This window comes from Carcharodon carcharias, chromosome 21 (genome assembly GCF_017639515.1).
Source record: "Carcharodon carcharias isolate sCarCar2 chromosome 21, sCarCar2.pri, whole genome shotgun sequence".
NCBI classification, from domain to species: Eukaryota; Metazoa; Chordata; class Chondrichthyes; order Lamniformes; family Lamnidae; genus Carcharodon; species Carcharodon carcharias.
In genome coordinates, this window is record NC_054487.1 from 35,999,572 (window position 1) to 36,027,007 (window position 27,436).

Consider the following 27,436-nt stretch of genomic DNA (forward strand, 5'->3'; position numbering starts at 1 on the left):
ACCTCGAGCTCCCTTAGGACCTAAGACTCCCCACAAAAGAATAAGATCTCCCTTAGAGGCTGAGGGTCCATACAAACGGAATAGCATACCCTTTTAGAACCTGGGAGTTCATACAAAAGGATAACTATTTATATGAATACATAAAGAATAAATACATACATAATTTCACCCATTATAAAAAGAGTAATTAAGAGGTTAAACATCATTTGATTATAAGCTCGAGTTTCTAACTACAATCTCGATTATCATTTGTGAGAAAACGTGTTTCTTGATTTCCTAATGGCCTAGCTTTCGACCTTCTCAAGCCTCTAAGACCTCATCTAAACTTAAGCCTGTAAACCCTCATGCAATTCTGGTGAATCTGCGTTGAATTTTCCTCCAAGACTGATGTACCTTTTCTGGTGTTCGGTGCGTCGCATAAAATATCACATATACTGGTGGGAGAATCCAGAATAAGAGGGCATAATCTTGCTAAAGCTATGCCATTTTAAAACTAATTAGCATGACTTTGTTCTCATTTTCTGAAACAAATCTGGATGGTATCAGAAGTGAAACATTGCAGATGCTGGACGTCTATGAAAATAGGCAGAAAATTCAGAATGCACATAACCTCTGTGGAAATAACAAGCCAGTTAAATGATATAACCACTTGTCTCTCTCTCTAACAGAGAAGATGCTTATGGCTAATTACCTCACATCCTGAAGAGGTAGATGTTTATATTTTCAGAGGGAGATAAGCCCAGAGATCAATCAGTGGAATGAACATTCATCCATGAATTGGGAGTCCTGAAAAGAGGGAGATGGAAACGTGGGCCATATCCCAAAGTTTTACTGATCAGTTCCCAAGGTTTTATTGACGGACAGATTGGAGTAACTCCGGCTCCTGAGCTCGCCGCCTCATGTTGATGGCCCTGAGGGTGAACTGAAGGTTCGGCCAGTCGGAAACGCTCTTGTTCCAGGGTAGTTATATTTTGATCCAATGAGGATTATGCTTACGAATCCAACTAGCAACGCTGTTGCTAAGCAACCGGAGCGCGTCGATGCAGCAGGAGCAGCAGAAAGAACCAGCTCGCTGGGCACCGGGAGAGACAGGTAACCAGCTCCCTGGGCACCGGGAGAGACAGGTAACCAGCTCCCTGGGCACCGGAAGAGACAGGTAACCAGCTCGCTGGGCACCGGGAGAGACAGGTAACCAGCTCCCTGGGCACCGGGAGAGACAGGTAACCAGCTCCCTGGGCACCGGGAGAGACAGGTAACCAGCTCGCTGGGCACCGGGAGAGACAGGTAACCAGCTCGCTGGGCACCGGGAGAGACAGGTAACCAGCTCGCTGGGCACCGGGAGAGACAGGTAACCAGCTCCCTGGGCACCGGGAGAGACAGGTAACCAGCTCCCTGGGCACCGGGAGAGACAGGTAACCAGCTCCCTGGGCACCGGGTGAGACAGGTAACCAGCTCCCTGGGCACGCACCGGGAGAAACAGGTAACCAGCTCCCTGGGCATCGGGAGAGACAGGTAACCAACACCCTAGGCATCGGGAGAGACAGGTAACCAACTTCCTGGGCATCAGGAGAGACAGGTAACCAGCTTCCTGGGCATCGGGAGAAACAGGTAACCAGCTCCTGGGCACCGGGAGAGACAGGTAACCAGCTCCTGGGCACCGGGAGAGACAGGTAACCAGCTCTCTGGGCATCGGGAGAGACAGGTAACCAGCTCTCTGGACATCGGGAGAGACAGGTAACCAGCTCCCTGCACACCGGGAGAGACAGGTAACCAGCTCCCTGGGCACCGGGAGAGACAGGTAACCAGCTCCCTGGGCACCGGGAGACACAGGTAACCAGCTCGCTGGGCACCGGCAGAGACAGGTAACCAGCTCCCTGGGCACCGGCAGAGACAGGTAACCAGCACCCTGGGCACCGGGAGAGACAGGTAACCAGCTCCCTGGGCACCGGGAGAGACAGGTAACCAGCTCCCTGGGCACCGGGAGAGACAGGTAACCAGCTCCCTGGGCACCGGGAGAGACAGGTAACCAGCTCCCTGGGCACCGGGAGAGACAGGTAACCAGCTCCCTGGGCATCGGGAGAGACAGGTAACCAGCTCGCTGGGCACCGGGAGAGACAGGTAACCAGCTCGCTGGGCACTGGGAGAGGCAGGTAACCAGCTCCCGGGCGCCGGGAGAGGCAGGTATCCAGCTCCCTGCCTACCGAGAGAGACCGGTAACCAGCTCCCTGCACGCTGGCAGACAGGTAACCTGCTCCCTGTGCGCTGGCAGACAGGTAACCAGCTCCCTGTGCGCTGGCAGACAGGTAACCAGTTCCCTGCGCGCTGGCAGACAGGTAACCAGCTCCCTGCGCGCTGGCAGACAGGTAACCAGCTCCCTGCGCGCTGGCAGACAGGTAACCAGCTCCCTACGTGCTGGCAGACAGGTAACCAGCTCCCTACGTGCTGGCAGACAGGTAACCAGCTCCCTGCGCACTGGCAGACAGGTAACCAGCTCCCTGCGCGCTGGGAGATACAGGTAACCAGCTCCCTAGACACCGGCAGATCAGCAGCCAGCTCCCTGGGCACTGGCAGTCAGGTTACCAGCTCTTTGGGTACTGGCAAAGACAGGTAACCAGCTCCCTGGGTGCCGGCAGATGGGTAAACAGCTCCCTGGGCGCCGGCAGACGGGTAACCAGCTCCCTGGGCGCCGGCAGACGGGTAACCAGCTCCCTGGGCAACGGCAGACATGTAACCTGCTCCCAGGGCGCCGGCAGACATGTAACCTGCTCCCAGGGCGCCGGCAGACATGTAACCTGCTCCCAGGGCGCCGGCAGACATGTAACCTGATCCCTGCGCGGCGGCAGACAGGTAACCTGCTCCCTGCACACCAGGAGAGACAGGTAACCAGCTCCCTGGGCTCCGGGAGAGACAGGTAACCAGCTCCCTGCGCACCTGGAGAGACACGTAACCAGCTCCCTGGGCACCGGGAGAGACAGGTAACCAGAACCCTGGGCACCGGGAGAGACAGGTAACCAGCTCCCTGCGCACCGGGAGAGACAGGTAACTAGCTCCCTGCGCACCGGGAGAGACAGGTAACCAGCTCCCTGGGCACCGGGAGAGACAGGTAACCAGCTCCCTGGGCACCGGGAGAGACAGGTAACCAGCTTGCTGGGCACCGGGAGAGGCAGGTAACCAGCTCCCTGGGCACCGGGAGAGACAGGTAACCAGCTTGCTGGGCACCGGGAGAGGCAGGTAACCAGCTCTCTGGGCACTGCGGGTAAGATAGGTAACCAGCTCCCTGGGCACTGCGGGTAAGACAGGTAACCAGCTCCCGGGCGCCAGGAGAGGCAGGTAACCAGCTCCCGGGTGCCGGGAGAGGCAGGTAATCAGCTCCCGGGCGCCGGGAGAGGCAGGTAACCAGCTCCCGGGCGCCTGGAGAGGCAGGTAACCAGCTCCCGGGCGCCGGGAGAGGCAGGTAACCAGCTCCCGGGCGCCGGGAGAGGCAGGTAACCAGCTCCCGGGCGCCGGGAGAGGCAGGTAACCAGCTCCCGGGCGCCGGGAGAGGCAGGTAACCAGCTCCCGGGCGCCGGGAGAGGCAGGTAACCAGCTCCCGGGCGCCGGGAGAGGCAGGTAACCAGCTCCCGGGCGCCGGGAGAGGCAGGTAACCAGCTCCCGGGCGCCGGGAGAGGCAGGTAACCAGCTCCCGGGCGCCGGGAGAGGCAGGTAACCAGCTCCCGGGCGCCGGGAGAGGCAGGTAACCAGCTCCCGGGCGCCGGGAGAGGCAGGTAACCAGCTCCCGGGCGCCGGGAGAGGCAGGTAACCAGCTCCCGGGCGCCGGGAGAGGCAGGTAACCAGCTCCCGGGCGCCGGGAGAGGCAGGTAACCAGCTCCCGGGCGCCGGGAGAGGCAGGTCTCCAGCTCCCTGCCTACCGAGAGAGACCGGTAACCAGCTCCCTGCGCGCTGGCAGACAGGTAACCAGCTCCCTGCACGCTGGCAGACAGGTAACCAGCTCCCTGCACGCTGGCAGACAGGTAACCAGCTCCCTGCGCGCTGGCAGACAGGTAACCAGCTCCCTGCGCGCTGGCAGACAGGTAACCAGCTCCCTGCGCGCTGGCAGACAGGTAACCAGCTCCCTGCGTGCTGGCAGACAGGTAACCCGCTCCCTACACGCTGGCAGACAGGTAACCCGCTCCCTACACGCTGGCAGACAGGTAACCAGCTCCCTACGTGCTGGCAGACAGGTAACCAGCTCCCTACGTGCTGGCAGACAGGTAACCAGCTCCCTGCGCACTGGCAGACAGGTAACCAGCTCCCTGCGCGCTGGGAGATACAGGTAACCAGCTCCCTAGCCACCGGCAGATCAGCAGCCAGCTCCCCGGGCACTGGCAGTCAGGTTACCAGCTCTCTGGGTACTGGCAAAGACAGGTAACCAGCTCCCTGGGTGCCGGCAGATGGGTAAACAGCTCCCTGGGCGCCGGCAGACGGGTAACCAGCTCCCTGGGCAACGGCAGACATGTAACCTGCTCCCAGGGCGCCGGCAGACATGTAACCTGCTCCCTGCGCGGCGGCAGACAGGTAACCTGCTCCCTGCACACCGGGAGAGACAGGTAACCAGCTCCCTGGGCTCCGGGAGAGACAGGTAACCAGCTCCCTGGGCACCGGGAGAGACAGGTAACCAGAACCCTGGGCACCGGGAGAGACAGGTAACCAGCTTGCTGGGCACCGGGAGAGGCAGGTAACCAGCTCTCTGGGCACTGCGGGTAAGATAGGTAACCAGCTCCCGGGCGCCGGGAGAGACAGGTAACCAGCTCGCTGGGCACCGGGAGAGGCAGGTAACCAGCTCCCGGGCGCCGGGAGAGGCAGGTAACCAGCTCCCGGGCGCCGGGTAAGACAGGTAACCAGCTCCCGGGCGCCGGGAGAGGCAGGTAACCAGCTCCCGGGCGCCGGGAGAGGCAGGTAACCAGCTCCCGGGCGCCGGGAGAGGCAGGTAACCAGCTCCCTGGGCACCGGGAGAGACAGGTAACCAGCTCCCTGGGCACCGGGAGAGACAGGTAACCAGCTCCCTGGGCACCAGGAGAGACAGGTAACCAGCTCCCTGGGCACCGGGAGAGACAGGTAACCAGCTCGCTGGGCACCGGGAGAGGCAGGTAACCAGCTCCCGGGCGTCGGGAGAGGCAGGTATCCAGCTCCCTGCCTACCGAGAGAGACCGGTAACCAGCTCCCTGCACGCTGGCAGACAGGTAACCTGCTCCCTGTGCGCTGGCAGACAGGTAACCAGCTCCCTGTGCGCTGGCAGACAGGTAACCAGCTCCCTGCGCGCTGGCAGACAGGTAACCAGCTCCCTGCGCGCTGGCAGACAGGTAACCAGCTCCCTGCGCGCTGGCAGACAGGTAACCAGCTCCCTGCGCGCTGGCAGACAGGTAACCAGCTCCCTGCGCGCTGGCAGACAGGTAACCAGCTCCCTACGTGCTGGCAGACAGGTAACCAGCTCCCTACGTGCTGGCAGACAGGTAACCAGCTCCCTACGTGCTGGCAGACAGGTAACCAGCTCCCTGCGCACTGGCAGACAGGTAACCAGCTCCCTGCGCGCTGGGAGATACAGGTAACCAGCTCCCTAGACACCGGCAGATCAGCAGCCAGCTCCCTGGGCACTGGCAGTCAGGTTACCAGCTCTCTGGGTACTGGCAAAGACAGGTAACCAGCTCCCTGGGTGCCGGCAGATGGGTAAACAGCTCCCTGGGCGCCGGCAGACGGGTAACCAGCTCCCTGGGCGCCGGCAGACGGGTAACCAGCTCCCTGGGCAACGGCAGACATGTAACCTGCTCCCAGGGCGCCGGCAGACATGTAACCTGCTCCCAGGGCGCCGGCAGACATGTAACCTGCTCCCTGCGCGGCGGCAGACAGGTAACCTGCTCCCTGCACACCAGGAGAGACAGGTAACCAGCTCCCTGGGCTCCGGGAGAGACAGGTAACCAGCTCCCTGCGCACCTGGAGAGACACGTAACCAGCTCCCTGGGCACCGGGAGAGACAGGTAACCAGAACCCTGGGCACCGGGAGAGACAGGTAACCAGCTCCCTGCGCACCGGGAGAGACAGGTAACTAGCTCCCTGCGCACCGGGAGAGACAGGTAACCAGCTCCCTGGGCACCGGGAGAGACAGGTAACCAGCTCCCTGGGCACCGGGAGAGACAGGTTACCAGCTTGCTGGGCACCGGGAGAGGCAGGTAACCAGCTCCCTGGGCACCGGGAGAGACAGGTAACCAGCTTGCTGGGCACCGGGAGAGGCAGGTAACCAGCTCTCTGGGCACTGCGGGTAAGATAGGTAACCAGCTCCCTGGGCACTGCGGGTAAGACAGGTAACCAGCTCCCGGGCGCCAGGAGAGGCAGGTAACCAGCTCCCGGGTGCCGGGAGAGGCAGGTAATCAGCTCCCGGGCGCCGGGAGAGGCAGGTAACCAGCTCCCGGGCACCGGGAGAGGCAGGTAACCAGCTCCCGGGCGCCGGGAGAGGCAGGTAACCAGCTCCCGGGCGCCGGGAGAGGCAGGTAACCAGCTCCCGGGCGCCGGGAGAGGCAGGTAACCAGCTCCCGGGCGCCGGGAGAGGCAGGTAACCAGCTCCCGGGCGCCGGGAGAGGCAGGTAACCAGCTCCCGGGCGCCGGGAGAGGCAGGTCTCCAGCTCCCTGCCTACCGAGAGAGAGCGGTAACCAGCTCCCTGCGCGCTGGCAGACAGGTAACCAGCTCCCTGCACGCTGGCAGACAGGTAACCAGCTCCCTGCACGCTGGCAGACAGGTAACCAGCTCCCTGCGCGCTGGCAGACAGGTAACCAGCTCCCTACGTGCTGGCAGACAGGTAACCAGCTCCCTACGTGCTGGCAGACAGGTAACCAGCTCCCTGCGCACTGGCAGACAGGTAACCAGCTCCCTGCGCGCTGGGAGATACAGGTAACCAGCTCCCTAGACACCGGCAGATCAGCAGCCAGCTCCCCGGGCACTGGCAGTCAGGTTACCAGCTCTCTGGGTACTGGCAAAGACAGGTAACCAGCTCCCTGGGTGCCGGCAGATGGGTAAACAGCTCCCTGGGCGCCGGCAGACGGGTAACCAGCTCCCTGGGCAACGGCAGACATGTAACCTGCTCCCAGGGCGCCGGCAGACATGTAACCTGCTCCCTGCGCGGCGGCAGACAGGTAACCTGCTCCCTGCACACCGGGAGAGACAGGTAACCAGCTCCCTGGGCTCCGGGAGAGACAGGTAACCAGCTCCCTGGGCACCGGGAGAGACAGGTAACCAGAACCCTGGGCACCGGGAGAGACAGGTAACCAGCTTGCTGGGCACCGGGAGAGGCAGGTAACCAGCTCTCTGGGCACTGCGGGTAAGATAGGTAACCAGCTCCCGGGCGCCGGGAGAGACAGGTAACCAGCTCGCTGGGCACCGGGAGAGGCAGGTAACCAGCTCCCGGGCGCCGGGAGAGGCAGGTAACCAGCTCCCGGGCGCCGGGTAAGACAGGTAACCAGCTCCCGGGCGCCGGGAGAGGCAGGTAACCAGCTCCCGGGCGCCGGGAGAGGCAGGTAACCAGCTCCCGGGCGCCGGGAGAGGCAGGTAACCAGCTCCCTGGGCACCGGGAGAGACAGGTAACCAGCTCCCTGGGCACCGGGAGAGACAGGTAACCAGCTCCCTGGGCACCAGGAGAGACAGGTAACCAGCTCCCTGGGCACCGGGAGAGACAGGTAACCAGCTCGCTGGGCACCGGGAGAGGCAGGTAACCAGCTCCCGGGCGCCGGGAGAGGCAGGTATCCAGCTCCCTGCCTACCGAGAGAGACCGGTAACCAGCTCCCTGCACGCTGGCAGACAGGTAACCTGCTCCCTGTGCGCTGGCAGACAGGTAACCTGCTCCCTGTGCGCTGGCAGACAGGTAACCAGCTCCCTGCGCGCTGGCAGACAGGTAACCAGCTCCCTGCGCGCTGGCAGACAGGTAACCAGCTCCCTGCGCGCTGGCAGACAGGTAACCAGCTCCCTGCGCGCTGGCAGACAGGTAACCAGCTCCCTGCGCGCTGGCAGACAGGTAACCAGCTCCCTGCGCGCTGGCAGACAGGTAACCAGCTCCCTGCGCGCTGGCAGACAGGTAACCAGCTCCCTGCGCGCTGGCAGACAGGTAACCAGCTCCCTACGTGCTGGCAGACAGGTAACCAGCTCCCTACGTGCTGGCAGACAGGTAACCAGCTCCCTACGTGCTGGCAGACAGGTAACCAGCTCCCTGCGCACTGGCAGACAGGTAACCAGCTCCCTGCGCGCTGGGAGATACAGGCAACCAGCTCCCTAGACACCGGCAGATCAGCAGCCAGCTCCCTGGGCACTGGCAGTCAGGTTACCAGCTCTCTGGGTACTGGCAAAGACAGGTAACCAGCTCCCTGGGTGCCGGCAGATGGGTAAACAGCTCCCTGGGCGCCGGCAGACGGGTAACCAGCTCCCTGGGCGCCGGCAGACGGGTAACCAGCTCCCTGGGCAACGGCAGACATGTAACCTGCTCCCAGGGCGCCGGCAGACATGTAACCTGCTCCCAGGGCGCCGGCAGACATGTAACCTGCTCCCTGCGCGGCGGCAGACAGGTAACCTGCTCCCTGCACACCAGGAGAGACAGGTAACCAGCTCCCTGGGCTCCGGGAGAGACAGGTAACCAGCTCCCTGCGCACCTGGAGAGACACGTAACCAGCTCCCTGGGCACCGGGAGAGACAGGTAACCAGAACCCTGGGCACCGGGAGAGACAGGTAACCAGCTCCCTGCGCACCGGGAGAGACAGGTAACTAGCTCCCTGCGCACCGGGAGAGACAGGTAACCAGCTCCCTGGGCACCGGGAGAGACAGGTAACCAGCTCCCTGGGCACCGGGAGAGACAGGTAACCAGCTTGCTGGGCACCGGGAGAGGCAGGTAACCAGCTCCCTGGGCACCGGGAGAGACAGGTAACCAGCTTGCTGGGCACCGGGAGAGGCAGGTAACCAGCTCTCTGGGCACTGCGGGTAAGATAGGTAACCAGCTCCCTGGGCACTGCGGGTAAGACAGGTAACCAGCTCCCGGGCGCCAGGAGAGGCAGGTAACCAGCTCCCGGGTGCCGGGAGAGGCAGGTAATCAGCTCCCGGGCGCCGGGAGAGGCAGGTAACCAGCTCCCGGGCACCGGGAGAGGCAGGTAACCAGCTCCCGGGCGCCGGGAGAGGCAGGTAACCAGCTCCCGGGCGCCGGGAGAGGCAGGTAACCAGCTCCCGGGCGCCGGGAGAGGCAGGTAACCAGCTCCCGGGCGCCGGGAGAGGCAGGTAACCAGCTCCCGGGCGCCGGGAGAGGCAGGTAACCAGCTCCCGGGCGCCGGGAGAGGCAGGTCTCCAGCTCCCTGCCTACCGAGAGAGAGCGGTAACCAGCTCCCTGCGCGCTGGCAGACAGGTAACCAGCTCCCTGCACGCTGGCAGACAGGTAACCAGCTCCCTGCACGCTGGCAGACAGGTAACCAGCTCCCTGCGCGCTGGCAGACAGGTAACCAGCTCCCTGCGCGCTGGCAGACAGGTAACCAGCTCCCTGCGTGCTGGCAGACAGGTAACCCGCTCCCTACACGCTGGCAGACAGGTAACCCGCTCTCTACACGCTGGCAGACAGGTAACCAGCTCCCTACGTGCTGGCAGACAGGTAACCAGCTCCCTACGTGCTGGCAGACAGGTAACCAGCTCCCTGCGCACTGGCAGACAGGTAACCAGCTCCCTGCGCGCTGGGAGATACAGGTAACCAGCTCCCTAGACACCGGCAGATCAGCAGCCAGCTCCCCGGGCACTGGCAGTCAGGTTACCAGCTCTCTGGGTACTGGCAAAGACAGGTAACCAGCTCCCTGGGTGCCGGCAGATGGGTAAACAGCTCCCTGGGCGCCGGCAGACGGGTAACCAGCTCCCTGGGCGCCGGCAGACGGGTAACCAGCTCCCTGGGCAACGGCAGACATGTAACCTGCTCCCAGGGCGCCGGCAGACATGTAACCTGCTCCCAGGGCGCCGGCAGACATGTAACCTGCTCCCTGCGCGGCGGCAGACAGGTAACCTGCTCCCTGCACACCAGGAGAGACAGGTAACCAGCTCCCTGGGCTCCGGGAGAGACAGGTAACCAGCTCCCTGCGCACCTGGAGAGACACGTAACCAGCTCCCTGGGCACCGGGAGAGACAGGTAACCAGAACCCTGGGCACCGGGAGAGACAGGTAACCAGCTCCCTGCGCACCGGGAGAGACAGGTAACTAGCTCCCTGCGCACCGGGAGAGACAGGTAACCAGCTCCCTGGGCACCGGGAGAGACAGGTAACCAGCTCCCTGGGCACCGGGAGAGACAGGTAACCAGCTTGCTGGGCACCGGGAGAGGCAGGTAACCAGCTCCCTGGGCACCGGGAGAGACAGGTAACCAGCTTGCTGGGCACCGGGAGAGGCAGGTAACCAGCTCTCTGGGCACTGCGGGTAAGATAGGTAACCAGCTCCCTGGGCACTGCGGGTAAGACAGGTAACCAGCTCCCGGGCGCCAGGAGAGGCAGGTAACCAGCTCCCGGGTGCCGGGAGAGGCAGGTAATCAGCTCCCGGGCGCCGGGAGAGGCAGGTAACCAGCTCCCGGGCACCGGGAGAGGCAGGTAACCAGCTCCCGGGCGCCGGGAGAGGCAGGTAACCAGCTCCCGGGCGCCGGGAGAGGCAGGTAACCAGCTCCCGGGCGCCGGGAGAGGCAGGTAACCAGCTCCCGGGCGCCGGGAGAGGCAGGTAACCAGCTCCCGGGCGCCGGGAGAGGCAGGTAACCAGCTCCCGGGCGCCGGGAGAGGCAGGTCTCCAGCTCCCTGCCTACCGAGAGAGAGCGGTAACCAGCTCCCTGCGCGCTGGCAGACAGGTAACCAGCTCCCTGCACGCTGGCAGACAGGTAACCAGCTCCCTGCACGCTGGCAGACAGGTAACCAGCTCCCTGCGCGCTGGCAGACAGGTAACCAGCTCCCTGCGCGCTGGCAGACAGGTAACCAGCTCCCTGCGTGCTGGCAGACAGGTAACCCGCTCCCTACACGCTGGCAGACAGGTAACCCGCTCTCTACACGCTGGCAGACAGGTAACCAGCTCCCTACGTGCTGGCAGACAGGTAACCAGCTCCCTACGTGCTGGCAGACAGGTAACCAGCTCCCTGCGCACTGGCAGACAGGTAACCAGCTCCCTGCGCGCTGGGAGATACAGGTAACCAGCTCCCTAGACACCGGCAGATCAGCAGCCAGCTCCCCGGGCACTGGCAGTCAGGTTACCAGCTCTCTGGGTACTGGCAAAGACAGGTAACCAGCTCCCTGGGTGCCGGCAGATGGGTAAACAGCTCCCTGGGCGCCGGCAGACGGGTAACCAGCTCCCTGGGCAACGGCAGACATGTAACCTGCTCCCAGGGCGCCGGCAGACATGTAACCTGCTCCCTGCGCGGCGGCAGACAGGTAACCTGCTCCCTGCACACCGGGAGAGACAGGTAACCAGCTCACTGGGCTCCGGGAGAGACAGGTAACCAGCTCCCTGGGCACCGGGAGAGACAGGTAACCAGAACCCTGGGCACCGGGAGAGACAGGTAACCAGCTTGCTGGGCACCGGGAGAGGCAGGTAACCAGCTCTCTGGGCACTGCGGGTAAGATAGGTAACCAGCTCCCGGGCGCCGGGAGAGACAGGTAACCAGCTCGCTGGGCACCGGGAGAGGCAGGTAACCAGCTCCCGGGCGCCGGGAGAGGCAGGTAACCAGCTCCCGGGCGCCGGGTAAGACAGGTAACCAGCTCCCGGGCGCCGGGAGAGGCAGGTAACCAGCTCCCGGGCGCCGGGAGAGGCAGGTAACCAGCTCCCGGGCGCCGGGAGAGGCAGGTAACCAGCTCCCGGGCGCCGGGAGAGGCAGGTAACCAGCTCTCTGGGCACTGCGGGTAAGATAGGTAACCAGCTCCCTGGGCACTGCGGGTAAGACAGGTAACCAGCTCCCGGGCGCCAGGAGAGGCAGGTAACCAGCTCCCGGGCGCCGGGAGAGGCAGGTAATCAGCTCCCGGGCGCCGGGAGAGGCAGGTAACCAGCTCCCGGGCGCCGGGAGAGGCAGGTAACCAGCTCCCGGGCGCCGGGAGAGGCAGGTAACCAGCTCCCGGGCGCCGGGAGAGGCAGGTAACCAGCTCCCGGGCGCCGGGAGAGGCAGGTAACCAGCTCCCGGGCGCCGGGAGAGGCAGGTAACCAGCTCCCGGGCGCCGGGAGAGGCAGGTAACCAGCTCCCGGGCGCCGGGAGAGGCAGGTAACCAGCTCCCGGGCGCCGGGAGAGGCAGGTAACCAGCTCCCGGGCGCAGGAGAGGCAGGTAACCAGCTCCCGGGCGCCGGGAGAGGCAGGTAACCAGCTCCCGGGCGCCGGGAGAGGCAGGTAACCAGCTCCCGGGCGCCGGGAGAGGCAGGTAACCAGCTCCCGGGCGCCGGGAGAGGCAGGTAACCAGCTCCCGGGCGCCGGGAGAGGCAGGTAACCAGCTCCCGGGCGCCGGGAGAGGCAGGTAACCAGCTCCCGGGCGCCGGGAGAGGCAGGTAACCAGCTCCCGGGCGCCGGGAGAGGCAGGTAACCAGCTCCCGGGCGCCGGGAGAGGCAGGTAACCAGCTCCCGGGCGCCGGGAGAGGCAGGTCTCCAGCTCCCTGCCTACCGAGAGAGACCGGTAACCAGCTCCCTGCGCGCTGGCAGACAGGTAACCAGCTCCCTGCACGCTGGCAGACAGGTAACCAGCTCCCTGCACGCTGGCAGACAGGTAACCAGCTCCCTGCGCGCTGGCAGACAGGTAACCAGCTCCCTGCGCGCTGGCAGACAGGTAACCAGCTCCCTGCGCGCTGGCAGACAGGTAACCAGCTCCCTGCGCGCTGGCAGACAGGTAACCAGCTCCCTACACGCTGGCAGACAGGTAACCCGCTCCCTACACGCTGGCAGACAGGTAACCAGCTCCCTACGTGCTGGCAGACAGGTAACCAGCTCCCTACGTGCTGGCAGACAGGTAACCAGCTCCCTGCGCACTGGCAGACAGGTAACCAGCTCCCTGCGCGCTGGGAGATACAGGTAACCAGCTCCCTAGACACCGGCAGATCAGCAGCCAGCTCCCCGGGCACTGGCAGTCAGGTTACCAGCTCTCTGGGTACTGGCAAAGACAGGTAACCAGCTCCCTGGGTGCCGGCAGATGGGTAAACAGCTCCCTGGGCGCCGGCAGACGGGTAACCAGCTCCCTGGGCAACGGCAGACATGTAACCTGCTCCCAGGGCGCCGGCAGACATGTAACCTGCTCCCTGCGCGGCGGCAGACAGGTAACCTGCTCCCTGCACACCGGGAGAGACAGGTAACCAGCTCCCTGGGCTCCGGGAGAGACAGGTAACCAGCTCCCTGGGCACCGGGAGAGACAGGTAACCAGAACCCTGGGCACCGGGAGAGACAGGTAACCAGCTTGCTGGGCACCGGGAGAGGCAGGTAACCAGCTCTCTGGGCACTGCGGGTAAGATAGGTAACCAGCTCCCGGGCGCCGGGAGAGACAGGTAACCAGCTCGCTGGGCACCGGGAGAGGCAGGTAACCAGCTCCCGGGCGCCGGGAGAGGCAGGTAACCAGCTCCCGGGCGCCGGGTAAGACAGGTAACCAGCTCCCGGGCGCCGGGAGAGGCAGGTAACCAGCTCCCGGGCGCCGGGAGAGGCAGGTAACCAGCTCCCGGGCGCCGGGAGAGGCAGGTAACCAGCTCCCTGGGCACCGGGAGAGACAGGTAACCAGCTCCCTGGGCACCGGGAGAGACAGGTAACCAGCTCCCTGGGCACCAGGAGAGACAGGTAACCAGCTCCCTGGGCACCGGGAGAGACAGGTAACCAGCTGCCTGCCTACCGAGAGAGACCGGTAACCAGCTCCCTGCACGCTGGCAGACAGGTAACCTGCTCCCTGTGCGCTGGCAGACAGGTAACCTGCTCCCTGTGCGCTGGCAGACAGGTAACCTGCTCCCTGTGCGCTGGCAGACAGGTAACCAGCTCCCTGCGCGCTGGCAGACAGGTAACCAGCTCCCTGCGCGCTGGCAGACAGGTAACCAGCTCCCTGCGCGCTGGCAGACAGGTAACCAGCTCCCTGCGCGCTGGCAGACAGGTAACCAGCTCCCTGCGCGCTGGCAGACAGGTAACCAGCTCCCTACGTGCTGGCAGACAGGTAACCAGCTCCCTACGTGCTGGCAGACAGGTAACCAGCTCCCTACGTGCTGGCAGACAGGTAACCAGCTCCCTGCGCACTGGCAGACAGGTAACCAGCTCCCTGCGCGCTGGGAGATACAGGTAACCAGCTCCCTAGACACCGGCAGATCAGCAGCCAGCTCCCTGGGCACTGGCAGTCAGGTTACCAGCTCTCTGGGTACTGGCAAAGACAGGTAACCAGCTCCCTGGGTGCCGGCAGATGGGTAAACAGCTCCCTGGGCGCCGGCAGACGGGTAACCAGCTCCCTGGGCGCCGGCAGACGGGTAACCAGCTCCCTGGGCAACGGCAGACATGTAACCTGCTCCCAGGGCGCCGGCAGACATGTAACCTGCTCCCAGGGCGCCGGCAGACATGTAACCTGCTCCCTGCGCGGCGGCAGACAGGTAACCTGCTCCCTGCACACCAGGAGAGACAGGTAACCAGCTCCCTGGGCTCCGGGAGAGACAGGTAACCAGCTCCCTGCGCACCTGGAGAGACACGTAACCAGCTCCCTGGGCACCGGGAGAGACAGGTAACCAGAACCCTGGGCACCGGGAGAGACAGGTAACCAGCTCCCTGCGCACCGGGAGAGACAGGTAACTAGCTCCCTGCGCACCGGGAGAGACAGGTAACCAGCTCCCTGGGCACCGGGAGAGACAGGTAACCAGCTCCCTGGGCACCGGGAGAGACAGGTAACCAGCTTGCTGGGCACCGGGAGAGGCAGGTAACCAGCTCCCTGGGCACCGGGAGAGACAGGTAACCAGCTTGCTGGGCACCGGGAGAGGCAGGTAACCAGCTCTCTGGGCACTGCGGGTAAGATAGGTAACCAGCTCCCTGGGCACTGCGGGTAAGACAGGTAACCAGCTCCCGGGCGCCAGGAGAGGCAGGTAACCAGCTCCCGGGTGCCGGGAGAGGCAGGTAATCAGCTCCCGGGCGCCGGGAGAGGCAGGTAACCAGCTCCCGGGCACCGGGAGAGGCAGGTAACCAGCTCCCGGGCGCCGGGAGAGGCAGGTAACCAGCTCCCGGGCGCCGGGAGAGGCAGGTAACCAGCTCCCGGGCGCCGGGAGAGGCAGGTAACCAGCTCCCGGGCGCCGGGAGAGGCAGGTAACCAGCTCCCGGGCGCCGGGAGAGGTAGGTAACCAGCTCCCGGGCGCCGGGAGAGGCAGGTAACCAGCTCCCGGGCGCCGGGAGAGGCAGGTAACCAGCTCCCGGGCGCCGGGAGAGGCAGGTAACCAGCTCCCGGGCGCCGGGAGGGGCAGGTCTCCAGCTCCCTGCCTACCGAGAGAGAGCGGTAACCAGCTCCCTGCGCGCTGGCAGACAGGTAACCAGCTCCCTGCACGCTGGCAGACAGGTAACCAGCTCCCTGCACGCTGGCAGACAGGTAACCAGCTCCCTGCGCGCTGGCAGACAGGTAACCAGCTCCCTGCGCGCTGGCAGACAGGTAACCAGCTCCCTGCGTGCTGGCAGACAGGTAACCCGCTCCCTACACGCTGGCAGACAGGTAACCCGCTCCCTACACGCTGGCAGACAGGTAACCAGCTCCCTACGTGCTGGCAGACAGGTAACCAGCTCCCTACGTGCTGGCAGACAGGTAACCAGCTCCCTGCGCACTGGCAGACAGGTAACCAGCTCCCTGCGCGCTGGGAGATACAGGTAACCAGCTCCCTAGACACCGGCAGATCAGCAGCCAGCTCCCCGGGCACTGGCAGTCAGGTTACCAGCTCTCTGGGTACTGGCAAAGACAGGTAACCAGCTCCCTGGGTGCCGGCAGATGGGTAAACAGCTCCCTGGGCGCCGGCAGACGGGTAACCAGCTCCCTGGGCAACGGCAGACATGTAACCTGCTCCCAGGGCGCCGGCAGACATGTAACCTGCTCCCTGCGCGGCGGCAGACAGGTAACCTGCTCCCTGCACACCGGGAGAGACAGGTAACCAGCTCCCTGGGCTCCGGGAGAGACAGGTAACCAGCTCCCTGGGCACCGGGAGAGACAGGTAACCAGAACCCTGGGCACCGGGAGAGACAGGTAACCAGCTTGCTGGGCACCGGGAGAGGCAGGTAACCAGCTCTCTGGGCACTGCGGGTAAGATAGGTAACCAGCTCCCGGGCGCCGGGAGAGACAGGTAACCAGCTCGCTGGGCACCGGGAGAGGCAGGTAACCAGCTTCCGGGCGCCGGGAGAGGCAGGTAACCAGCTCCCGGGCGCCGGGTAAGACAGGTAACCAGCTCCCGGGCGCCGGGAGAGGCAGGTAACCAGCTCCCGGGCGCCGGGAGAGGCAGGTAACCAGCTCCCGGGCGCCGGGAGAGGCAGGTAACCAGCTCCTGGGCGCCGGGAGAGGCAGGTAACCAGCTCCCGGGCGCCGGGAGAGGCAGGTAACCAGCTCCCGGGCGCCGGGAGAGGCAGGTAACCAGCTCCCGGGCGCCGGGAGAGGCAGGTAACCCGCTCCCGGGCGCCGGGAGAGGCAGGTAACCCACTCCCGGGCGCCGGGAGAGGCAGGTAACCAGCTCCCGGGCGCCGGGAGAGGCAGGTATCCAGCTCCCTGCCTACCGAGAGAGACCAGTAACCAGCTCCCTGTGCGCTGGCATTCAGGTAACCTGCTCCCTGCGCGCTGGCAGACAGGTAACCAGCTCCCTGCGCGCTGGCAGACAGGTAACCAGCTCCCTGCGCGCTGGCAGACAGGTAACCCACTCCCTGCGCACTGGCAGACAGGTAACCCGCTCCCTGCGTGCTGGCAGACAGGTAACCCGCTCCCTACGCGCTGGCAGACAGGTAACCAGCTCCCTGCGCGCTGGCAGACAGGTAACCAGCTCCCTGCGCGCTGGGAGGTACAGGTAACCAGCTCCCTAGACACCGGCAGATCAGCAACCAGCTCCCTGGGCACTGGCAGTCAGGTTACCAGCTCTCTGGGTACTGGCAAAGACAGGTAACCAGCTCCCTGGGCGCCGGCAGACAGGTAACCAGCTCCCTGGGTGCCGGCAGACATGTAACCTGCTCCCTGCGCGCCGGCAGACAGGTAACCTGCTCCCTGCGCGCCGGCAGACAGGTAACCTCCCTGCGCGGTGGCAGATAGGTAACCTGCTCCCTGCGCGGCAGCAGACAGGTAACCTGCTCCCTGCGCGGCGGCAGACAGGTAACCTGCTCCCTGCGCGGCGGCAGACAGGTAACCTGCTCCCTGCGCGGCGGCAGACAGGTAACCTGCTCCCTGCGCGGCGGCAGACAGGTAACCTGCTCCCTGCGCGGCGGCAGACAGGTAACCTGCTCCCTGCGCGGCGGCAGACAGGTAACCTGCTCCCTGCGCGGCGGCAGACAGGTAACCTGCTCCCTGCGCGGCGGCAGACAGGTAACCTGCTCCCTGCGCGGCGGCAGACAGGTAACCTGCTCCCTGCGCGGCGGCAGACAGGTAACCTGCTCCCTGCGCGGCGGCAGACAGGTAACCTGCTCCCTGAGCGCCGGCAGACAGGTAACCTGCTCCCTGAGCGCCGGCAGACAGGTAACCAGCTCCCTGCGTGCTGGGAGATACAGGTAGCCAGCTCCCTAGACACTGGCAGATCAGTAACCAGCTCCCTGGGCACCGGCCGAGTAACCAGCTCCCTGGGCACTGGCAGTCTGGTTACCAGCTCCCTGGGTACTGGCAAAGACAGGTAACCAGCCCCCTGGGCACCGGCAGAGTAACCAGCTCCCTGGGCGCCGGCAGACGGGTAACCAGCTCCCTGGGCGCCGGCAGACGGGTAACCAGCTCCCTGGGCGCCGGCAGACGGGTAACCAGCTCCCTGGGCGCCGGCAGACGGGTAACCAGCTCCCTGGGCGCCGGCAGACGGGTAACCAGCACCCTGGGCGCCGGCAGACGGGTAACCAGCACCCTGGGCGCCGGCAGACGGGTAACCAGCTCCCTGGGCGCCGGCAGACGGGTAACCAGCTCCCTGGGCGCCGGCAGACGGGTAACCAGCTCCCTGGGCGCCGGCAGACGGGTAACCCGCTCCCTGGGCGCCGGCAGACGGGTAACCCGCTCCCTGTGCGCCGGCAGACGGGTAACTAGCTCCGTGTGCACCGGCAGACGGGTAACCAGCTCCCTGTGCACCGGCAAACGGGTAACCAGCTCCCTGGGCACCGGCAGTAAGGTTACCAGCTTTCTGGGTACTGGCAAAGACAGGTAACCAGCCCTCTGGGCATCAGCAAAGACAGGTAAACAGCCTCCTGGGTACCGGCAGAGTAACCAGCTCCCTGGGCACCGGCAGACGGGTAACCAGCTCCCTGGGCATTGGCAAAGCGAGGTAACTAGCTTGCTGGGCACCGGCAGAGACTGGTAACCAGCACCCTAGGCACCAGCAGAGATAGGCAACCAGCCCTTGGGCATTGGCACAGACTGGTAACCGAACCCCTGGGCACTGGTAGACAGAAAACCAGCCCCAGGGCACCATTGGAGACTGATAACCAACCCCTCGGCACTGACAGGGACAGGGAACTGACCCCCTGGGCACCGGCAGAGACAAGTAATGTACTGCCAGTGAGGAGGGAGCACAGCATGAAGGCAGGTAACTAATATTGAACACAGAGTGGGATCAGGTAAGTATCATACATCACAGAGCAAGATATTGGTCTTCTGTGAAAAAATTGGATGATTTGCATTCGCAGGTTGTTATTTTACCAAGCTGAACTTTAAATTTTGGGTTTTCAGATTGTTGCTACAAGTATTTAAAAGGATGGTTGGCTCTCCCCCAGACCTGGGGTCTCTGTGTCTGGAGTCTCGTGGAATGTCACTGACTCCAAGACCTCAGTCGACACAGGGGAGGATCTCATCACATAACTCCAACATTCGAGCTTCACTGCAATCAGCTTCAGGTAAGACAACATGGAAAAAAGTAGCATAAAACTAATAAATTTGCTTTTCCTTAACATTTACATTGGTCTGTTGTTTTATAAAAGCATGTGGCCTGGATTTTCCAATAACCAGTAATATTACCAATGATTACAAAATGTAATTTTAATTTTTTCCATTTTGACGTCAGCCAGCCTGTGGCTTATGTGAATGAGTGAGATTATTAATTAATTTTGAAGTACAAACAGTTTAATGCTCTGGGCTCAAGTTCATTAGGAATTGGATTGAGATTTATTTCACAGCTGGCCCTTAAAGCCAGCAGACAAAATGAGAATTTGACCCCATTTTGAGAGGAAGCTTCTTGTCTGATTGTCTGCAGTGCCCAACTCCCCCTGTTTGCGCTTTCTACTAGTGGGTCACTGATTCATTTTTCTTTTTTATGTGAGGAGGCAAGACAGAAGAAGAACAATATTCGTCAGTACTGTTGCTGATGAAAATCGTGTCATCATGCCTTTCAGTTTGGTTTATGTAGTTATATGGAGGTGGGAAATAAAAAAAATGCCAGTTTTGCAAATACAGGTTCCCCTTAATGGATGTTTTGATAATGACACTTTTATAAACTACTTATTGTTTGTCAATATTTGCATATGTTTGTATGTTGTCTTATTGGAAGCAGATTAAATGTTACAATATTGTTCTTTTATATTGTGCTCCAGTTGTTTAACTTTAATTTGAAATTTATTTCTTAGGTTCATTATACTCTGACCCAGATCTAAGTTGTTCTATTACAAAAATTGAACACATTCTTGCTGAGAGAGCCAAGGAAAGACAAGCTGACTTGAGGAGAGCTTTCCATGCTTGTGATGTGGACCAAAGCCTAACGGTCACCAAGGGCGAATTCCGCAGAGTGATAGAAAAGTTTCTGCTGCCTCTTAACACAAAACAATTCCAGAATCTACTTGCAAAGGTAATTGAGAAAAAAAAGTCTGATTATTGGATTTAACGCAGCAAAGTGTTTTAGTACTGTTATTATCATTGTTGTTCTTTATCACTCCTGATCAATTCAAAGTGCCATTCCATGTAGTCAGATATACTTCATATGGTTGAGATGTCTAGAATTTGCACATTTAGTGTGAGTATGGTTGAGTACGGTCAGTATTTTGACTGTTACGAACAGCCAAAGGGACTTAACTGTTTGACAAGATCCACCAGTCACTGAGACATGCGGTCTATATACCATCACACCGGCACTAAAATCCATGTACCTCATTACTCATTTGGGTGATAGGCAGAACATCTTTTTGGCTAGATAGCAATATTCTGTTAGTGGTGAATATCACTCACGTTGCTACTGCATAGTGACAGCGTGAAACAAGTAGCTTCACCTGTTGCTCAAATATTTGAGACATCTTACCCTCCAGGGTAATCTGAAGTAGACTGGGCACTTTTCATGTCTGAAAGTGGCGGCCTTAGGCCCATTCCTGTGTTTGCATGATATACAGCAAGCAATGGTCTGATTTAGGTAGCCATTCTCGCAGGATAGCTTTGATGTACCCTATTTTGACATCAAACTTGCAGGGTGAGCAAATAACTTGGGCTGTATTTTACGAGGTTGCCGATAAGGCCAATCTTGTAGTGCATGGAACTGTAGGAATCCTAATGCGTGTATTGACCAGTGAAGATAGGCTTGCAGTAGACAGCAGTAGAGAATCCATTGGCAGATTTCTCAACTAGCACGTTGAGGAAAGGGAGCTTGTTTGACTGCCCCATTAAGGTGTGTAAGGAAATTCTTACATGCAGCTGGACATTCAAATATAATAAACATATCATTTATATATTGAAAGTGTGCAAGGGGTAAGAGGTTAGGGGTCATTTCATCAACAACGTGTTTTTTTGTGGAAACCGACGACAAAGTTAGTGAGAGCTGGGGATAGAGGAGATCCCATGGCTATCAACATGATGCTGCTGTTAAGCCAAAAAGATTTTCTGCCTACAACGCAAGTAAGTAATGAGGTATGGGAATTTCAGTGCCGGTGTGGTGCCAGGTATGTAGACTGTCACAATGACTGCTGGATTGTATCAAACAATCGTCCCTTCGCAACAGGCAAGATACTAACCGAATTCAACCAGACCTTGCTTGCAAACTCAGAACATAATGTCCGAAATTAGATGTGATTCTGTGATTGGACAACACTTACTAAACAATTCTGACTGTGCTAGGAATTATACTAACAACCAATTTTAAGATTAACAAACAGGCTCACAGTATGGTTCACTTACAATGTTAGAAGCTAAATATATTCACACACAGGGCCATGTCATTGGCAAACAGAACCTATCCATGCAACTAAACAAAATTGCCTGTGGTAATGCCTTGACCAATCAGAGTCAACTTGTCTCGTTTGATTTTAAACAAAAGCTTAGCAGTTAACTTCTCCCTGGTGTACTCCCCATGGCAATACCTCTACCAATCAGATTCCACTTACTAACCAATCAGCACCCTCTTCTCTTGCAGTATAAATTGTTGTTCCCTTGAAGATTTGGTATTCTTGCAATTCTGTCCTGATGAGTGCAAGATGAAAAGCTTCAGCAGCATGTCTCTCTTCTTTCAGCAATACTCAAGTTATGTACCATCAAGCAGCTATTATTTGTTACAATTGTAAAGTTCTGAAGGACATCAGTTGTTTCATAGATAAAGCAAATCCTAAAAGATAGTTAGTAGAAATAGATATGATTCTAATCCATTACTAATCATTAAAATACTGAACTCCTGGATGATTACAAAGTCAAACATTTTAAAATGGTCTTCTTATCCCTAAAATCATATCAGCCTTTTGAAGTTATTTTCTAGTAGGTGTTATTTCCTTGCAGTGGATGTAAATTTTATGTTTGTTGTATATTATAAATTATATTCCTTGTATTTTTAAGCTTCCCATCAACAGTGATGAAACAGTTCCTTACAAGGTATTTCTGGAAAAGTTCTGTGCATCTGATGGACCCAAAGTAAGAAGTGCAAGCAGCAGGTTAGTACTTAAAATAAAAAAGGAAAAATTAGAAGCCTCATATAAAAAAAGTGAAAAAAATGGGTTATGTCATTTTGGATGTATACCCTTAACTCTGCACACACCCAAAATGTCATAACTAGCTATTTCTCTTTACCTATGCTAATTGACCAGCTGCATATTTCCAGCATGTCCTGATTTATGTCCCTATCTGCTGATACCTGGGACAGAAAAATAAAAGTATAATTTTCATAGAGAAGTAACTTCACTTTACAAGAGTTTAGTTAATAGTATTTAGCATTGGGCATTTGATGAAGGAGATCCGAAAAGAAAGGATGAGGTTAACATAAAAAACATAAGAAATAGGAGTAGGCCATTTGGCCCTTCATGCTTGCTCTGACGTTCAACAAGATCATGGCTGATCTGATTGTAGCTTTCGCTGCACTTTCCTGCCTGCCCCCCATAACCTATTTGATGCCCTTGTAGATAAAAATCTGTCTAGCTCAGCCTTGAATATATTCAATGATCCAGGCTCCACTGCTCTCTGGGGTAGTAAATTCCAAAGATTAACAGCCCTTTGAGAGATTAAATTTCTCTTCGTCTCTGTCTTAAAAGGGAAAACCCTTATTTTAAAATTGTGCCCCCAGTTCTAGATTCCTACACTAGGGGAAACATCCTCTCAGCATCTACCCTGTCAAACCCCCTCAGAATCTTATTGATGCTACAGGATTTAAAATATATTAGTAACTTCCAGTTTGTAGCCTGCCATTTGAGATATAATGTAGGCTGAATGCATTGGCCTTTATAAAGTCTAGTATTCTGGGTAATTGTGCTCGTATTGTGCATGTTGAGATAATGAAATAGCTATGCATGTAACAATTATTTTTTAAAAACTTAAATTTTACATTTTAAAGTTCTCCAGCCAACTGATATTCACTTCCATTGACTGCAATAGAAATAAATATCAATCGTTGCGTATAAGGGGTATAATGAAACAACTGTTGTGATCCCAGCTGATGTTACCACTGGACAAGCTTGATCCCAGAGTGGAATCCAGATTGATAGATCCTAACTTATAATTTGTTTGTTTAGATACATGGAGAGTGGTTACTGAATAGAATCACAGAAATCAACTGATGAACTTTTAACAAAAGAATAAAACATTTATTAAACAAGAAAATATGAACTATATTACACTACTCCTTCACCCACAATGTACTTTTACAGATATATACAAATTTGTAAGGATAACACAAGTTACAAAAACTATCTTATACTCTAATGTTCACAGTAAGTACACAGTCTATATAAACCAATAGGCGACCTGTAGTCAGGCACACCACTCTGAAGCCAAGTGACAGATGCCACCTCAACCAGATGCTATGGATCTCTCATCAACTCCCACCAGACGCTTGCCACACCATGAGGCCTCATTGCACTCTGTCTTTCACACGAGGGTTTCCAATCTCCATTCTCCAAAAACTTGCCTCAGAATCTTCTCCCAACCCATCTCAGACGCCTTCCGGAGGGGTTCACCTCCAGGGTTTTGAACTCTCCTTCCAGTGTTCTTCTCCCTTTGGTCACCACATGCATTCAATTTTTCTTCCACACACTCTCTCTCACTGAGTCAGTTGTCAACAGTGTACCACTACTTCACATGCCCATTGCAAAGAGTTACAGACCTTCAGCCATCTTTGGACCTTCTGGCCTCTTGCTTTAAATCTGCTTCCTGCAGTTATTCTTCCTTTAAGCTTGAAGCTTGGAACCTTCCTCAGCTCCTCACTCTTAACTTCACTTAACAGGACTTTTTCCAGGTTCCTGTCCTTCCTTTGACTAGATGGTCTACTTGGGACCTTCTCCTGTTCCCCTGGATCCTTTGACTTTTCCTTTAGCTTGGGACTTGCTATCTGTTCCCTTTGCTCCAGTCTCTTCTTGGCAGCTACTTTAAACCAATTTCATATTGGAACTGGCTAACTAAGCCTTTTAGGGCCTTCTGCCTGGCAGCTTTCTTCAAAACCAATTGAACTCAAATAGCTTCCAAATCAAACTGCTATTTCTAGTTTCTTCTGTGTGTGTGCCTGTGGGAGGGGACTGCCTCTGTGGACCCGTGTTGCTTAATTTTTCTGACAGTCATAAACTCTGGTTAGAAATGTAGGCACCTTTAAAGTGAAACTAAAACTCAACTTGACCATTTCTTAACACACAGATATACAAATCAAACTTAAACATTAAAGCTAAAAGTCATTCCGAACACCTACAAATACTAATATAACTTACTTAAACTATCTCTATTTCCTAACACAACATTCAAATCCTTGTGGAACAAACTGATGTTCAAATCCTTTCAAAAGAGGCCACCATTCTTGTTTTTCTTCTGAATCTTCAAAAATTACATTAGACCCCAATGTCTACATAAAAGCATTTTCCAGCCAGTGTTATTGTATAGCAATTTGGTGATGAAACCCCAAATTGCTTGTTTCTTTCCATGGCCAAGGACACTGAAGCCCATTGTGGTGTCCTACTGAGATCAACTAGTCCACCAAAAATCTAATATGAACTCAAGATTTTTCTGCTTTGTAAAAATGCATTCCACATTCAGCAATGAATTTATCAACTGGATCATCAAAGTTACACATTCATATGATGCAGTCTTATAAACAAAACTCACTTAACTGGGCCTAAGGTAGAGGGCAAAGAGAATCCACAATTAATACAATCAAGAAGTCTTCCCAATATTTGGACTGTCAGATCTCAGTATTTTTATTAATCAACTATTCTGTAACTAAATGAAATAATCATTTTTAAACCATTTACTATTTCTCCAAGTTAAAAAAAAACACCTCATCGGTCATAACAATACTGTTTAATTCCAAGTGAGAAATGTAGTGGCTGAATTACTGATTAAGGTCAGTGAGAATTTTGCAGATAATACAATAGTAAATTTCTTTCAGATGTACACTATGTACCTTAATAAAGTTTACAAAGGGACATTCTTGCCTGGGTAAAGTGCTCCTCCTGACTCCCCAAAAATACTGCAAACAGCTGCAGACTAGTTTCCCCAATACCCCCATAATACTTACCTATCTGCATGCCGGCCCAATTGGCATCTACAGTTTGTTGATTTCATGTAGATGAGGCCAGCAGCCCAATTTTGATTGGGATCTGGGTAGATGTGATCATACCACCCAATTCACACCCAAAAAACAACACTACTCCAATTTTTCTCCATTATTCTTTTCATCAGCCAGTAAAATTTTAAAAAGATTAGTACTTCAGTCACTCTTGCCAGGTTTGAAGGTCATAAAGCCTATGAAGGTATAACTTGAGCACAAGATTTACTAGAATTTACTTAACTATTGCTTGATGCTAGATGTTAAGTTTAGCAGTTTAGCTTGTGTTTTTCTTTCCTGTTGCACCTGATGTGAAAATGTTGTTTTGGAATATTTTTGTAAAAGTTCTGACTATTTCTGAATCCCTGCCACATTGTACATTCTGTACCTGTTTTATGTAATCAAACATGCTTTACCTAGATACTGCTGACCCCTATCCTACCCTGTAAATATTGTTTATAGCAAGAGTTGCTTGCTATTGTAGTGGTGCATTGTATCTTTAAACAATGTCTGCACTGGGTTTGTTTCACAATAGCAATTGATTGTCTGTCTGCCTATTCTCCCTCTTTGTCTCTCCAGGAGCAGTTCCATTTTATCCAGTTGCAATATGACGTTAAAACAAATTGAGAATCATCTCAGAGAAAAGGTAAGAAATCCCCTAGTATGTTGCAAAAGCCAAAAATGAACCTCCCACCTATTAATGGTAAGGTTCCACCCATGCCCTTAAAGGGACCTTGTACTGGTAAAGATATCTTGTACACCTGCTGAGCAAAGGTTTTTAGGGAAGAAAAATGAATAACCCAAAGGTAAGAAAAATGCTGCTTCTACCAAAGATGAAGAAAAACTTCATCTGAATGACCCATATTTCAGAAGAGCTTGCCCCTTTGGGATTTAATCATCCTGAACAAGTCAGTACTAAAGCATGGAATTATAGACAGATTGGTTTACTTTTTACATTGCCCTTTACTTTACAAAGGATCCCATGCAAATGGAAGTAGTTGGGACACATAAGCAGCCACAGAAGTCTGGGATTGTGATATGTTTATGACTCATTATATGCATCTTCACTGAACCTGAAGAGGGATAATGATTTTATAACATAAATGCTTAAAAGTCTGTACTAACTCTTTGCTTCCCAGCACTCAGGTCAACAGTTGAACTGTGTATTGTGCTGGCATCCTCAGGCTGTTTACAAGGCACTTCCCTTATGAATCTTGAAGGCAATCCAACGGGCAAATTTATGGGGCACTGTTCCTACAATGTCAATGCAATTGTCCACAATAATGTCATTAAAGGCAAAGACCTAGTTAATGCATGGACAAATATTATGGAGAGAAATGCGTGGAGTGTAGTTGTGCGCTTGGCTCTGAACTTATCCAAGTATATTCACAAAGTCACCATATCTTAGCATTAATTCACTAATGTCCTTTAGGGAAGGAAATCTGTTATCCTTACCCAGTCTGACCTACATGTGACTCCAGACCCACAGCAACATGGTTAACTCTTAACTGCTCCCTGAAATGGCTTAGCAAGCCACTCAGTTCAAGGGCAATTAGGGGTGGGCAACAAATGCTGGCCCTGCCAGAGATGCCCACATCCCATGAAAGAATAAAGAAAAAAAATGAGACGGGCCATCCCATTCAGAAATACCAGAATTGAACTGTTCAGGTTGATTTAGTGCAAGATTCTTACTGCTGGCAATAGCAGTTCAGGTTGGATTAGAAAGCATATCCACAGCTCAGTGGTAACGCTCTCACTTCTTGAGCCAGAATGCTGAGTCCAGATACTTGAGCACATAATCTATGTTGCCACTTCAGAGCAGCACTGAGAGAATGTTGCTCCGTCATAGGTGCCATCTCTGGATGACAAATGAAATTGAGGGCACCTCTGCCCTCTTGGATGGATGCATGCAGGTCCCAGAGGTGAAGGGAGAATGTACTGACTCATTTTTGTAATAAATTGGCAAAAATCTATAACCAATATCATTATTTCTCTAACATAGATTTCAAATAATTTGAAAAACCTCATCAGAGCCTTTAAGTTGTTTGATTATAATAAGGATGAACACATTCGGTGCTATGAAGTTCGAAGAGTTCTTGAGAGCTACTGCTTTCGAATGACAGATTCTCAATTTGAAAGGTCAGTATAAGCAGATATATATCTTTGGTGTTTCTGGGTGACTTTTGACTATTCTTTGATCTATCAACACTCCATTATCAATCCAATGTATAGCTCACTGCGTGAGCTACATAACCCTTTCTAAAATATAATGTGCTTTTATTGAATACAGTAAGAAAATATATCTTTTGCCATTTGAATAGTAGA

The 27,436-nt window shown here is 56.3% G+C and overlaps 1 protein-coding gene across 1 annotated transcript in view; it reads left to right on the forward strand.

Annotated features, from left to right (window-relative positions):
* The first annotated feature begins 18,883 nt into the window (after positions 1-18,883).
* Positions 18,884-27,436, forward strand: part of efcab6 (EF-hand calcium binding domain 6) — a 128,301-nt gene continuing 119,748 nt past the window's right edge. The window contains exons 1-5 of the mRNA XM_041215642.1: positions 18,884-19,022; positions 19,749-19,966; positions 21,928-22,022; positions 25,691-25,757; positions 27,114-27,250. Coding sequence (XP_041071576.1) covers positions 18,884-19,022; positions 19,749-19,966; positions 21,928-22,022; positions 25,691-25,757; positions 27,114-27,250 — 656 coding nt within the window. The remainder of the gene's footprint in view (positions 19,023-19,748; positions 19,967-21,927; positions 22,023-25,690; positions 25,758-27,113; positions 27,251-27,436) is intronic.